The sequence below is a fragment of the Arachis ipaensis genome, chromosome B4 (assembly GCF_059453495.1).
Source record: "Arachis ipaensis isolate K30076 ecotype BB chromosome B4, ASM5945349v1, whole genome shotgun sequence".
Lineage (NCBI taxonomy): Eukaryota > Viridiplantae > Streptophyta > Magnoliopsida > Fabales > Fabaceae > Arachis > Arachis ipaensis.
In genome coordinates, this window is record NC_142439.1 from 130,423,913 (window position 1) to 130,440,097 (window position 16,185).

At 39.1% G+C, this 16,185-nt stretch overlaps 1 protein-coding gene and 1 non-coding gene across 2 annotated transcripts; one reads left to right on the forward strand and one right to left on the reverse strand.

Moving 5' to 3' along the window:
- The first annotated feature begins 1,653 nt into the window (after positions 1–1,653).
- On the forward strand, positions 1,654–3,255 carry LOC148569218 (uncharacterized). Its single transcript, XM_088484944.1, has 3 exons — positions 1,654–2,152; positions 2,195–2,708; positions 3,138–3,255. Exons 1-3 carry the CDS (start codon positions 1,654–1,656, stop codon positions 3,253–3,255), a joined length of 1,131 nt encoding a protein of 376 aa, XP_088341070.1.
- Positions 3,256–12,793: 9,538 nt separating this feature from the next.
- On the reverse strand, positions 12,794–12,901 carry LOC148569219 (small nucleolar RNA R71). The gene has a single exon (XR_015882601.1). It is a non-coding gene; the product is annotated as a small nucleolar RNA R71 (small nucleolar RNA).
- Between the last annotated feature and the right edge of the window lie 3,284 nt (positions 12,902–16,185).

Consider the following 16,185-nt stretch of genomic DNA (forward strand, 5'->3'; position numbering starts at 1 on the left):
GTTAATTTTATTAATGAAAATTAATTTTTTATGTGTATAAAATTAATTTTTTATATAGATAAATTTATCAGTATTTTAAATATTTAAAAATAAAAATAAATTTATTTCACATTAAAACTATTCTCTCTTATTATACAATATAAGCACACTACATTTATAGATTAACTTCATTTTTTACTATTTCTTTTCTAGAATAAGTTTCAAAGCACTTAGAAACACTATAAAATAAAATTGAAATTTTAAAAAATGGAAGAAAGAAAAATTTATTCATAAGACTTTCAAATAAATTATATTTAAAATAATCTCTAAAAAAATTATGTATAAATTATTTTGATCTCTTTAAAATATAATAATTCAATTTAATTCTTTAAAAAAAAAATTTACTAAGATAAAATTTGTCATTTGTCTCATTCTTAACAATAATATGTCAATAAAAAATTATCAAAAAATACCAATATAACTCACATTGATATCTTTTGAAGAATTAAATGCATTCAAGCAATTTTCCAAAACCAAATTAACTCCTGTATGATCAGAAACCAATTTTAACATCAACCCATTTTCACGTAGACCAATAAAACACTGTATTCAATATGGTATCTAACACCTTAAGCTTAAAATAATTATCTGATAACTGATATATAGTTCTGGAACTTACAATGGAACTAGATTTATACTTGCACGAAAACTAATATTATAATTTTTTTCATAATTTTTTAGATAAATAAAAATAATAGATATGTTTTTATTTTATAATTAGTTATAAAATAATTTATATAATTCTTAAAACAAAGTAATCTGACAGTTACAAATCCAAAATCATAAATCGGCATTATCATTCATAACTCGGCATTATTCACGTTATTATTCAGAAAGCTGGCGTTATAATTCGGCATTACAGTTATTGATCGGCAATAACGTCATTAATCGGCCACTTACGTTACAACTTACAACTCGGCTCAACGGACTGCTTTCCAAATGTGAAACGTCCAACCTAGTTATTGCTCTTCAATACAGGCAATAAAGCAAGAGCATAACCGACTTGCACAAGCCACCCATAAAATGTATGATCTTCCATCCCAAAAGACACATTGAATTCTCAATACTAACTTAAGTTTCGGAGTGCCTTTGCAGGTACACTCCCCTCCTGTTTCTTGCTCAAAGCTCTACGCGATTGGACATCCTCTTGGAGTAAAAGCTCGGATTATCACAAAGCTCGAAGGTCGGCACCGAAGATAACAACTCGGCGTCAATTCCCAGAGACCGAGCTCTCCCTCCAGGTATCCATACAAGAACAATTGGCGCCCACCATGTGGCCGAAAATATAATCCCCTCCATATATCATCGGCCTCAAGGTCTTCACTTGTAGTCATGGCTGAACGACTTCCACCCACATCATCCGAACTATTTCAAATGGTAACTGAGTTGCGGCAAGCCATGGCCGAGGAGAAACAAAGAATGGCAGATCAAATTGCCAACTTGAATAACACCCGAACCGAAAACAACAACGACTGACAAGAAAAAATCGAGCATCAGTCAGGACCGACACACGTCTCTGACATTGCTCAGCACGAAGAGGAGCAACCCAAGCATAATGAAAAAGCTCGGCCAGACACTGAGGACGACAATCAGGAAAGCTCCCCCGGACCATTCATGGCAGAGGTGATGAACTTCGTGCTACCCCGAAGGTTCACCCTGCCGACTACCCTGACTCCCTACGATGGGTTAGGTGATCTGAAGATATACATCAAGAAATTCACCTCCATAATGATAGTGAACGGTGCATCTGATAAAGTTTTATGTCGTTGCTTTCCATCTTACTTAGATGGTCATGCACTTGATTGGTTTTGTTCTTTGTCTGCATGTTCTATATCTCGATTTCGAGACATATCAAAGCCCTTTGAGGAGCACTTTGCTGAATCAGCCATCTACCTGCATGACTCCAATTACATGAACACAATCAAGCAAGGTCAACATGAAAGCCTCAAGGACTACATGACGCGCTTCACAAAGATAGCCATAAGTATACCCGACCTCCACCCCGAGGTTGAACTGCACGCCATAAAAAGCAGATTGCGACCAGAAAAATTCCAGGAAACTATTGCTGTGGCCAAACCTAAAACTATGGCCGAATTCCGCAAAAAGGCAAAAGGTCAGATCGACATCGAGGAACTCTGACAAGCTCGAAAAACAGAAAAACCTCATTACAGAGACGACGATAGAGCTCGAGACAAAAAGAAGAACTACAAACCGACTTCGTGGTATGAGTCCTACACTCAGTTCAACACCAAACGCGACGATATCATCAAGGAAATCCTGAACTCGAAGCTGATCAAGCCGCTAAGAAAAGCCGGCAGTTACCCGAATTCAAGAAGCGCAGATAGATCAAAATACTGCTCCTTCCACCAAAAGTATGGACACACTACCGACGAGTGTATCATCGCCAAAGACCTTCTAGAGCGATTAGCTCGGCAAGGCCACCTGGACAAATACATCGCCAGCCGCATGCAGCGACAAACAACCACTCCTGGCGAACAACAGCCAACAACACAGCATGGCCGAGATAAGGATCGGCCAGACACTAGCCATCCCGACCAACCAAGGCGTATTATTACTGAGCTATTGCAGGTGGAGGAACAACAAGTTCGGCAAGAAAGCGATCTTACTGGGCTATGCTCTCCATCAACGCTGATCAAACTCAGCAGCAGGCAATACCACAATCCCTACAGATAACATTCCAGACAGTCGATCATTACAAAGGTATACCAAACTTAGATGACTCGGTCGTCATCTCCCTACAGCTCGGAGACCTCCTGGTAAAAAAGGTGCTGCTGGATCTTGGGAGAAGTGCCGATGTCCTATTTTTCTCCACATTCCAGAAAATGAAATTGAGCAGCTACATCCTCCAACCTTCTACTGGAGACTTGGTAGGTTTCTCAGGTGAGAGAGTCCCGGTTATGGGCTCCGTGTGGTTACAAACCACACTTGGTGAGTTTCCCTCTTCAAAAACATCAGATATTCAATACTTGGTAGTTGACTGTTTTAGTCCTTACAATTTAATACTTGGCCGACCTTTCTTAAATAAATTCAGTGCTATAGTATCTAGAATTCATCTTTGTGTTAAGTTCCCTTTGCAGGATAACACAATTGCAACCATTCACAGTGATGCCCGAGAAGCCAGAGAATGCTACAACAATAGTCTCAAAAGACCTAGCTAAAACACAAAAGCCCATGTTCACAGCATCGGCAACATGAACGACCAACAAATGCTGGCCGACCTTGACCCCAGAGCGGGAACATTGGAGAGGCCAACCCTAACAGAAGACTTGCATAAAATCTATTTCACAGAAAGCACGAACAAATTCACATACGTCGGTTCAACATTATCCTCGGGAGACAAATCCTCATTCCGAGCATTTTTACAACAAAATGCCGACCTGTTTGCTTGGACCCCAGCTAATATGCCAGGCATCGATCCATCCATCATATCACACAAGTTGGCATTAGACCCATCTGCCCGACCAGTAACACAGAAAAAGAGGAATCTCGGCCATGACCGAAAACAAGCCTTCCTGGAAGAAACCAAGAAGCTCATCAACACGGGCTTCATCCGAGAAATTAGATTCACAACATGGCTGGCGAATGTCATCATGGTTAAAAAACATAATGGTAAATGGCGCATGTGTGCTGATTTCACCGATCTCAACAAAGCATGCCCCAAAGATTCCTACCCTTTGCCTTCTATTGATTGCTTAGTTGATAACGCATCTGGTTTTGAAAAACTCAGCTTTATGGATGCATATTCTGGTTATAACCAGATCCAAATGCATCCATCCGACCAAAATAAGACAGCCTTTATTACTGAATATGGAAACTATTGTTATAAAGTCATACCATTTGGCCTTAAGAATGCAGGTGTAACATATCAACGTCTCATGGACAAAGTCTTCGCCAAACAAATCGGCAGAAACATTGAGGTCTACGTTGACGATATGGTTGCCAAGATAAAAACAGGCAACAACCACCTTGATGACCTCGCTGAAATCTTCGGACAACTAAGAAAATACAACATGCGGCTAAACCCCGAGAAGTGCGCATTTGGGGTCCAGAGTGGCAAATTTCTCGGCTTCCTTGTCATTAGCCGAGCTATTGAGGCAAATCCAGAAAAATGTCGAGCTATTTTGGACATGGCAAGTCCTCACACCATCAAGAAAGTCCAACGGTTAACAGGGAGACTTGCTGCACTTTCTAGACTCTTACCTTGCTTAGCTTCTAAAACTTTATGTTTTTTTCCAAACTTTAAAAAAGAAAAAAGTTTTCCAATGGACTGATGAATGTGAACAAGCATTCACAACTATCAAAGAAACTCTTTCAAAACCACCAATTTTACAAACACCCTTACAAGGGGAACCATTATTCTTATATTTATCTATCACTAATTGGGCTGTAAGCTCCGCTCTTGTTGCAGAAAGGAAAAAGCAGCAGTTCCTTATCTATTTTACCAACAAAACATTACAGAATGCCGAGCTTCGATATCCGACCATTGAAAAGCTGGCCCTAGCCCTTGTCTTCTCGGCCAGAAGACTCCGACCATATTTTCAGAGCCATGAAATCCACGTTCGAACAAATCATCCTCTACGCCAAGTCCTTCAGAAACCAGAGCTGGCTGGCCGACTAGTAAAATGGTCGATTGAACTTTCAGAATTTGATATCAAATATGAAGGGCGAACATCTATCAAATTCCAATTCTTAGCCGACTTCATCGCTGAATTCTCAGTATCAGACACAGCCGAGGACTACATCGAATGGTCCTTATACGTCGACGGCTCCTCCAACTCACAAGGATGTGGAGCAGGTATCATACTTGATGATGGCCACGGCAACGTCATCGAGCATTCCCTCCATTTCTCATTCAAAGCAAGCAACAATTAAAGTGAATATGAAGCCTTAATTACCGGCCTTAGACTCGCTGCCGACCTAAACATTACCAAACTTAAGGTATACTACGACTCTTTACTCATCGTCCAGCAGGTAAACAACTTATACCAAGTAAAGGACCATTTGCTTTCTAGATACCTTGACATTGTACAAAATTTACTTTCAAAATTTTCTAAATACGAAATACAGCACATACCCAGGGAGAGTAATAGCCGAGCTGACATTCTGTCTAAACTAGCCAGTACTCAACCAAACAGGTCATCCCTTTACCAATCTACATTGCTTAAGCCAAGCATTGAGCTCACAGAAATCTTAAGTGTTACACAGGAAGCAGACTGGAGATCTCCATACATGGACTACCTTCAGACAGAAAACTTGCCAAGCAATGTCGAAAATATCCGACACTTCCGCCGACAAGCCTCCTATTTTACACTTTATAATAACTGCCTATATAGACGAGGATTCTCTCGTCCATTGCTAAAATATTTTTGCAGAACTGAAGCCGAGCTTGCACTTACCGAGGCGCATGAAGGGATATGTGGTACACACCTCGGAGCCCGAAGTCTATCTTCAAAAATACTCAGAGTTGGACTATACTGGCTAACGATACGACAGGATTGCCATGAAAAAGTAAAGAGGTGTAACAATTGCCAGAAACATAGTCCGATCACACATCTCCCAGCCAAACTCTTACACTGTTCTGAGGTAAGTTGGCCGTTCAACCAATGGGGCATAGATATCCTCGGCCCTTTCCCTACAGCAGCAGGACAGGTAAAATTCCTTGTTGTAGCAATTGATTATTTTTCCAAATGGATAGAGGCACAGCCTCTAGCCAAGATTACATCACAACAAATGCTTTCTTTTATCTAGAAATATATTATCTGTCGATTCGGCATTCCTCGGCACATTATCATAGATAATTGTCGCCAGTTTGCCGATCAAAAGTTCACATCCTTCTTGCAGGACTTGAAAATCAAACAGCACTTTTCCTCAGTAGAGCACCCACAAACAAACGGGTTAGCTGAAGCTGCAAATAAAGTAATACTACATGCTCTAAGAAAGAAACTAGATGAAGCAAAAGGCCTCTAGGCCGAGCTTATCCCAGAGATCATATGGGGATATAACACCACTGTCCACTCAACAACAAAGGAGACACCCTTCCGGCTAGTCTACGGATCTGACGCCATGATACCCGTGGAGATCTCTCAATCCTCACTGCGCATTGAATTTGCCGACCAGTCTACAAAAGACACGGCTTGGCGAACTGAACTCGACCTCGCAAAAGAAGTAAGATCATCAACAGCAGTCAAACATTTGGCCATGCAACAACACATAACTCGAAGATATAACAAGAGACTTCAACCAAGGTCTTTCCAAGTCCACGACCTTGTCCTCAGAAAAACAGAACAAGCTAGGAAACTGATGAGCGGATAATTTATACGCTTTTTGACATTGTTTTTAGTATGTTTTTAGTAGGATCTAATCACTTTTAGGGATGTTTTCATTAGTTTTTATGTTAAATTCACATTTCTGGACTTTACTATGAGTTTGTGTGCTTTTCTGTGATTTCAGGTATTTTCTGGCTGAAATTGAGGGACTTGAGCAGAAATCAGATTCAGAGGTTGAAAAAGGACTGCTGATGCTGTTGGATTCTGACCTCCCTGCACTCAAAGTGGATTTTCTGGAGCTACAGAACTCAAAATGGCGCACTTCCAATTGCGTTGGAAAGTAGACATCCAGGGCTTTCCAGCAATATATAATAGTCCATACTTTGGCCAAGAATTGATGACGTAAACTGGCGTTCAACGCCAGCCTTCTAACCAAATCTGGCGTCCAGCGCCAGAAAAGGATCCAAAACCAGAGTTGAACGCCCAAACTGGCACAGAAACTGGCATTCAACTCCACAAATGGCCTCTGCACGTGATCCCCACCTACCTCATCATCTCTCTTTCCATTCATGATCATCCCTTCTTTTTTTTCCATTTACCACACCCACTACCTTCAAAAATTCAACATCTCTCTCTCCCACCCAATCCCACCCATATGGCCGAATACACACTCCCCTCCATCTCCTCCATATCTTCTTCTTATTCTTCTATTCTTTCTTCTTTTGCTCGAGGGCGAGCAACATTCTAAGTTTGGTGTGGTAAAAGCATAGCTTTTTTGTTTTTTCCATAACCATTGATGGCACCTAAGGCCAGAGAAACCTCTAGAAAGAGGAAAGGGAAGACAAAAGCTTCCATCAAGGGTCTATAGCTCAGTGGTAGAACATTTGACTGCAAATCAAGAGATCCCTGAGATACCTCAAGGGATACATTTTCTTCCACACAATTATTGGAAGCAACTAAGGGTGGAACATCAAGAGCACTCCATCATCCTTCATGAAATCAGAGAAGATCTAAAAGCACTGAAGGAGGAGCAACAAAGGCAAGGAAGAGACATAGAAGAGCTCAAGGACATCATTGATTCCTCAAGAAGGAAATGCCACCATCACTAAGGTGGATTCATTCCTTGTTCTTAATTCTTCTGCTTTTCGTTTTCTATGTTATGTGCTTATCTATGTTTGTGTCTTCATTACATGATCATTAGTAGTTAGTAACTTTGTCTTAAAGTTATAAATGTCCTATGAATCCATCACCTCTCTTAAATGAAAAATGTTTTAAAGAACAAGAAGTACATGAGTTTCGAATTTATCCTTGAACTTAGTTTAATTATATTGATGTGGTGATAATGCTTCTTGTTTTCTGAATGTATGCTTGAACAGTGCATATGTCTTTTGAAGTTGTTGTTTAAGAATGTTAAATATGTTGGCTCTTGAAAGAATGATGACTAGGAGACATGTTATTTGATAATCTGAAAAATAAAAAAAAAATGATTCTTGAAGCAAGAAAAAGCAGCAAAGAACAAAGCTTGCAGAAAAAAAAGGGGCGAAAAAAATAGAAAAAAAAATAGAAAGAAAAAGAAAAAGCAAGCAGAAAAAGCCAATAACCCTTAAAACCAAAAGGCAAGGGCAAATAAAAAGGATCCCAAGGCTTTGAGCATCAGTGGATAGGAGGGCCTAAAGGAATAAAATCCTGGTCTAAGCGGCTAAACCAAGCTGTCCCTAACCATGTGCTTATGGCGTGTAGGTGTCAAGTGAAAACTTGAGACTGAGCGGTTAAAGTCAAGGTCCAAAGCAAAAAAAAAAAAAAGAGTGTGCTTAAGAACCCTGGACACCTCTAATTGTGGACTTTAGCAAAGCTGAGTCACAATCTGAAAAGGTTCACCCAATTATGTGTCTGTGGCATTTATGTATCCGGTGGTAATACTGGAAAACAAAGTGCTTAGGGCCACGGCCAAGACTCATAAAGAAGCTGTGTTCAAGAATCATCATACTGAACTAGGAGAGTCAATAACACTATTCGAAATCTGAAGTTCCTATAGATGCCAATCATTCTGAACCTCAATGGATAAAGTGAGATGCCAAAACTATTCAAGAGGCAAAAAGCTATAAGTCCCGCTCATATGATTGAAGCTCTGTTTCATTGATAGTTTGGAATTTATAGTATATTCTCTTCTTTTTATCCTATTTGATTTTCAATTGCTTGGGGACAAGCAACAATTTAAGTTTGGTGTTGTGATGAGCGGATAATTTATACGCTTTTTGACATTGTTTTTAGTATGTTTTTAGTAGGATCTAATCACTTTTAGGGATGTTTTCATTAGTTTTTATGTTAAATTCACATTTCTGGACTTTACTATGAGTTTGTGTGCTTTTCTGTGATTTCAGGTATTTTCTGGCTGAAATTGAGGGACTTGAGCAGAAATCAGATTCAGAGGTTGAAAAAGGACTGCTGATGCTGTTGGATTCTGACCTCCCTGCATTCAAAGTGGATTTTCTGGAGCTACAGTACTCAAAATGGCGCGCTTCCAATTGCGTTGGAAAGTAGACATCCAGGGCTTTCCAGCAATATATAATAGTCCATACTTTGGCCAAGAATTGACGACGTAAACTAGCGTTCAACGCCAGCCTTCTGCCCAAATCTAGCATCCAGCGCCAGAAAAGGATCCAAAACCAGAGTTGAACGCCCAAACTGGCACAGAAACTGGCGTTCAACTCCACAAATGGCCTCTGCACGTGCAACACTTAAGCTCAGCCCAAACACACACCAAGTGGGCCCCGGAAGTGGATTTATGCATCAATTACTTACTCATGTAAACCCTAGTGACTAGTTTATTATAAATAGGACCTTTTACTATTGTATTAGGCATCTTTGGTCTCAGTTTTATTCCATTGTTCATCTTAGGAGACTATTGATCTCGTTTAGGGCGCTGGCCATCTCGGCCATGCCTGGACCTTCACTTATGTATTTTCATACGGTAGAGTTTCTACACTCCATAGATTAAGGTGTGGAGCTCTGCTGTTCCTCAAAGATTAATGCAAAGTACTACTGTTTTCTATTCAATTCTTCTTATTTCGCTTCTAAGATATCCATTCGCACCCAAGAACGTGATGAAGGTGATGATTATGTGTGACGCTCATCATCCTTCCCCCTTATGAACGCGTGCCTGACAAACACTTCTGTTCTACATGAATTAAGCTAGAATGAGTATCTCTTAGATCTCCTAACCAGAATCTTCGTGGCGTAAGCTAGAATGATGGCGGCATTCAAGAGAATCCGGAAGGTCTAAACCTTGTCTGTGGTATTCTGAGTAGGATTCAATGATTGAATGACTGTAACGAGCTTCAAACTCGCGAGTGCTGGGCGTTAGTGACAGACGCAAAAGGAGGGTGAATCCTATTCCAGCATGATCGGGAACCGACAGATGAATAGCCGTGCCGTGACAGGGTGCGTGAGCATATTATTCACTGAGAGGAGGGGATATAGCCACTGACAACGGTGATGCCCTTGCATAAAGCCAGCCATGGAAAGGAGTAAGACTGATTGGATGAAGATAGCAGGAAAGCAGAGGTTCAGAGGAACGAAAAGCATCTCCATTCGCTTATCTGAAATTCCTACCAATGATTTACATAAGTATCTCTATCCCTATCTTATTAATTATTATTTGAAAACACCATTATCCATTTATATCCGCCTGACTGAGATTTACAAGGTGACCATAGCTTGCTTCATACCAACAATCTCCGTGGGATTCGACCCTTACTCATGTAAGGTATTACTTGGACGACCCAGTGTACTTGCTGGTTAGTTGTATCGAAGTTGTGACAGACAATAAAACTAGATCAGAGTACCAGGCCTTTGAAGCCATGGATATGTATCACAATTTCGTGCACCAAGTTTTTGGCGCCGTTGTCGGGGATTGTTTGAGTGTTCGGCAAGCTTTTGGTCCGATAACATCAGTGCCAGATTCCCTTTTGATCCGGCAACAGCACCAAGTTTTTGGCGCCGTTGCCGGGGATTGTTTGAGTTTGGACAACTGACGGTTCATCTTGTTGCTCAGATTGGGTAACTTTCTTTTCGTTTTCTTTTCAAAAATCTTTCAAAAATATTTTCAAAAAAAAAAATTTCTCTTTTGTTTTCGAAAAAAAAAATAAAAATGTTTTCAAAAATTTATTCAAAATTTTTAAGAATGAATTCTAGTGTTTCATGAAGCGCGTTGAAGCCTGGCTGGCTGTAAAGCCATGTCTAAATTCTTTTGGACTGAGGCTTCCTAATCATCATCACAAGAGCAAGCTAGTTCTTGCCAATAAAATTTGCTGTTGTATGCATGAGAGGTATCTGCTGAAGCTTGGCTGGCCATTGGCCATGTCTAGTGTTTTGGACTGAAGCTTTCATTGAAAGCTTAGCTGGCTAGTGAGCCATGTCTAATTCCTGGACTGAAGCTTTAGACTAACATGGCAAGATTCCTGGAATTCATATTAAAAATTTTGGAATCCTTATTTTTCTTTTTCATATTAATTTTTGAAAAATACAAAAAAATTTAGAAAATCATAAAAATCAAAAATATTTTTGTGTTTCTTGTTTGAGTCTTGAGTCATATTATAAGTTTGGTGTCACTTGCATATGCATCTTGCATTTTTTCGAAAATATCATGCATTCATAGTGTTCTTCATGATCTTCAAGTTGTTCTTGGTAAGTCTTCTTGTTTGATCTTGATGATTTTTTGTTTTGTGTTATATGATGTTTTTCATATGCATTCTTGAATTCTTAGTGCGTAAGCATTAAAGAATTCTAAGTTTGGTGTCCTGCATGTTTTCTTTGCATTAAAAATTTTTCAAAATTGTGTCTATGATGTTCATCTTGGCATTCATAGTGTTCTTGGTGTTCATCTTGACATTCATAGCATTCTTGCATGCATCACATGTTTTGATCTAAAAATTTCATGCATTGCATCTTTTTAGTGTTTTTCTCTTGCATCATAAAAATTCAAAAATAAAAAAAATATCTTTCCCTTTTTCTCTCATCAAATTCGAAAATTTGAGTTGACTTTTTCAAAAATTTTTAAAAATCAAATTGTTTCTCATGAGTCAAATCAAATTTTCAATTTGAAAATCTTATCTTTTTCAAAATCTTTTTCAAAAATCAAATCTTTTTCAAAATTCTTAGTTATTTTCGAAAATTCCAAAAATCTTTTTCAAAAATCTTTTTCTTATTTTTATACCAAATTTTTGAAAATAACATAATCAATTAATGTTTTGATTCAAAAAAAATTGAAGTTTGTTACTTGCTTGTTAAGAAAGATTCAAACTTTAAGTTCTAGAATCATATCTTGTGATTTCTTGTGAATCAAGTCATTAATTGTGATTTTAAAAATCAAATCTTTTTCAAAAACTAATTTTATCATATCTTTTCAAAAATATCTTCTTATCTTATCTTTTTCAAAAATATCTTTTCAAATATCTTTCCTAACCTCCTAACTTCCTATCTTTTCAAAATTTGTTTCAACCAACTAACTAACTTTTTGTTTGTTTCTTAACTTTTTCAAAACTACCTAACTAACTCTCTCTCTCTAATTTTCGAAAATATCTCCCCTCTTTTTCAAAAATTTCTTTTTAATTAACTAATTATTTTTATTTTTTATTTTTGATTTCAAAAATTTTCGAAAAATACTAACAAATTTTCAAAAACCAATTTTCAAAAATCACTAACTCCTTTTCAAAAATAATTTTCGAAAATTATCCCTCCCCCATCTCATTCTATTTATTCATTCATATCCTAACATCTCATCTCACATCTCTAGCCTCCTCATAGTTGTGTTTCTGTCATTATATTACATTCTTTGTCTCCCCCTCCTCTTCTACTCACACAGGGATCCCTATACTGTGGTATAAAGGATCCATATTATTATTATTATTTTTCTGTGCCTTCTTCTTTGTCATATGAGCAGGAGCAAGGATAAGAACATTCTTGTGGAAGCAGATCCAGAACCTGAAAGGACTCTGAAGAGAAAATTAAGAGAAGCTAAAATACAACAATCCAGGGATAACCTTTCAGAAATTTTCGAACAGGCAGAGGAGATGGCAGCCGAAAATAATAATAATGTAAGGAAGATGCTTGGTGACTTTACTGCACCTAATTCCAATTTACATGGAAGAAGCATCTCCATTCCTGCCATTGGAGCAAACAACTTTGAGCTGAAACCTCAATTAGTTTCTCTGATGCAGCAGAACTGCAAGTTTCATGGACTTCCATCTGAAGATCCTTTTCAGTTCTTAACTAAATTCTTGCAGATATGTGATACTGTTAAGACTAATGGAGTAGATCCTGAAGTCTACAGGCTCATGCTTTTCCCTTTTGCTATAAGAGACAGAGCTAGATTATGGTTGGATTCTCAACCCAAAGACAGCCTGAACTCTTGGGATAAGCTGGTCACGGCTTTCTTAGCCAAGTACTTTCCTCCTCAAAAGCTGAGCAAGCTTAGAGCTGATGTTCAAACCTTCAGACAGAAAGAAGGTGAATCTCTCTATGAAGCTTGGGAAAGATACAAACAGTTGACCAAAAAGTGTCCTTCTGACATGCTTTCAGAATGGACCATCCTGGATATATTCTATGATGGTTTATCTGAGCTATCAAAGATGTCACTGGACACTTCTGCAGGTGGATCCATTCACCTAAAGAAAACGCCTGCAGAAGCTCAAGAACTCATTGACATGGTTGCTAATAACCAGTTCATGTACACTTCTGAAAGGAATCCTGTGAGCAATGGGACGCCTATGAAGAAGGGAGTTCTTGAGGTTGATACTCGGAATGTCATATTGGCTCAGAATAAAATATTGACTCAGCAAGTCAATATGATCTCTCAGAGTCTGCATGGAATGCAAGCTGCATCCAACAGTACTCAAGAGGCTTCTCCTGAAGAAGCCTATGATCCTGAGAACCCTGCAATAGCAGAGGTAAATTACTTAGGTGAACCTTATGGAAACACCTATAACTCAACATGGAGAAATCATCCAAATTTCTCATGGAAGGATCAAAAGCCTCAACAAGGCTTTAATAATGTTGGAAGAAACAAGTTTAGCAATAGCAAACCTTTTCCATCATCAACTCAGCAACAGACAGAGAACTCTGAACAAAATGCTTCTAATTTAGCAAATCTAGTCTCTGATCTATCTAAGGCCACTGTAAGTTTCATGAATGAAACAAGGTCTTCCATTAGAAATCTGGAAGCACAAGTGGGCCAGCTGAGTAAAAGGATCACTGAAATCCCTCCTAGTACTCTCCCAAGCAATACAGAAGAGAACCCAAAAGGAGAGTGCAAGGCCATTGACATAAGCGCCATGGCCGAACCTGTGAAGAGAGGAGAGGACATGAATCCCAAGGAGGAAGACCCCCTGGGACGTCCAGTGGTCAATAAGGAGCTTCCCTCTGAGGAACCAAAGGAATCTGAGACTCATCTAGAGACCATAGAGATTCCATTGAACCTCCTTATGCCCTTCATGAGCTCTGATGAGTATTCCTCTTCTGAAGAGAATGAGGATGTTACTGAAGAGCAAACTGCCAAGTTTCTTGGTGCAATCATGAAGCTGAATGCCAAATTATTTGGCATTAATGCTTGGGAAGTTGAACCTCCCTTGTTCATCAATGAACTAAGTGATCTGGATCAACTGACATTGCCTCAGAAGAGACAGGATCCTGGAAAGTTCATAATACCCTGCACCATAGGCACCATGATCTTTAAGGCTCTGTGTGACCTTGGTTCAGGAATAAACCTCATGCCCCTCTCTGTAATAGAGAAACTGGGAATCTATGGGGTGCAAGCTGCTAAAATCTCACTAGAGATGGCAGACAGCTCAAGAAGACAGGCTTATGGACAAGTAGAAGATGTATTAGTAAAGGTTGAGGGCCTTTACATACCTACTGATTTCATAGTCCTGGATACTGGAAAGGAAGAGGATGAATCCATCATCTTAGGACGACCTTTCCTGGCCACAGCAAGAGCTGTGATTGATGTTGATAGAGGTGAAATAGTCCTTCAATGGAATGAGGACTCCCTTGTGTTTAAAACTCAAGGATCTCCCTCTGCAACCATGGAGAGGAAGCAGAAAAAGCTTCTCTCAAAGCAGAGTCAACTAGAGCCCCCACAGTCAAACTCTAAGTTTGGTGTTGGGAGGCCACAACCAAACTCTAAGTTTGGTGTTGAACTCCCATATCTGAACTCTAAGTTTGGTGTTGGAGAATCTCAACAATGCTCTGAACATCTGTGAGGCTCCATGAGAGCCCACTGTCAAGCTATTGACATTAAAGAAGCGCTTGTTGGGAGGCAACCCAATGTTTATTTATCTAACTATATTTTTCTTAGTTATGTGTCTTTATAGGTTCATGATCATGAGGAGTCACAAAATAAATATAAAAATTGAAAACGGAATCAAAAACAGCAGAAGAAAAATCACACCCTGGAGGAGCATCTGTCTGGCGTTCAAACGCCAGAACAGAGCATAGTTCTGGCGCTGAACGCCCAGAATGGGAGCATCCTGGCGCTGAACGCCCAGAACAAGCATGGTTCTGGCGTTCAACGCCAGAAATGGCAGCAAAGGGGCGTTGAACGCCCAAAATGGGCACCAACCTGGCGCTGAACGCCCAAAGTTGTGTGCAAGGGCATTTTACATGCCTAAATTGGTGCAGGGATGTAAATGCCTTGACACCTCAGGATCTGTGAACCCCACAGGATCATCTCAAGATCTGTGGACCCCATAGGATCCCCACCTACCTCATCATCTCTCTTTCCATTCATGATCATCCCTTCTTTTTTTTTTCCATTTACCACACCCACTACCTTCAAAAATTCAACATCTCTCTCTCCCACCCAATCCCACCCATATGGCCGAATACACACTCCCATCCATCTCCTCCATATCTTCTTCTTATTCTTCTATTCTTTCTTCTTTTGCTCGAGGGCGAGCAACATTCTAAGTTTGGTGTGGTAAAAGCATAGCTTTTTTGTTTTTTCCATAACCATTGATGGAACCTAAGGCCAGAGAAACCTCTAGAAAGAGGAAAGGGAAGACAAAAGCTTCCATCAAGGGTCTATAGCTCGGTGGTAGAACATTTGACTGCAAATCAAGAGATCCCTGAGATACCTCAAGGGATACATTTTCTTCCACACAATTATTGGAAGCAACTAAGGGTGGAACATCAAGAGCACTCCATCATCCTTCATGAAATCAGAGAAGATCTAAAAGCACTGAAGGAGGAACAACAAAGGCAAGGAAGAGACATAGAAGAGCTCAAGGACATCATTGATTCCTCAAGAAGGAAATGCCACCATCACTAAGGTGGATTCATTCCTTGTTCTTAATTCTTCTGCTTTTCGTTTTCTATGTTATGTGCTTATCTATGTTTGTGTCTTCATTACATGATCATTAGTAGTTAGTAACTTTGTCTTAAAGTTATAAATGTCCTATGAATCCATCACCTCTCTTAAATGAAAAATGTTTTAAAGAACAAGAAGTACATGAGTTTCGAATTTATCCTTGAACTTAGTTTAATTATATTGATGTGGTGATAATGCTTCTTGTTTTCTGAATGTATGCTTGAACAGTGCATATGTCTTTTGAAGTTGTTGTTTAAGAATGTTAAATATGTTGGCTCTTGAAAGAATGATGACTAGGAGACATGTTATTTGATAATCTGAAAAATAAAAAAAAAATGATTCTTGAAGCAAGAAAAAGCAGCAAAGAACAAAGCTTGCAGAAAAAAAAGGGGCGAAAAAAATAGAAAAAAAAATAGAAAGAAAAAGAAAAAGCAAGCAGAAAAAGCCAATAACCCTTAAAACCAAAAGGCAAGGGCAAATAAAAAGGATCCCAAG

Excerpts from the sequence above, each read along its gene's own strand:
- LOC148569218 (XM_088484944.1), top strand. The coding sequence starts at position 1,654 with ATGGCAGAGGTGATGAACTTCGTGCTACCCCGAAGGTTCACCCTGCCG. Across the intron at positions 2,153-2,194 it reads ATTCCGCAAAAAGGCAAAAG|AAAAACCTCATTACAGAGAC; the intron begins GTCAGATCGACA and ends CTCGAAAAACAG. Across the intron at positions 2,709-3,137 it reads CTGATCAAACTCAGCAGCAG|GATAACACAATTGCAACCAT; the intron begins GCAATACCACAA and ends TTCCCTTTGCAG.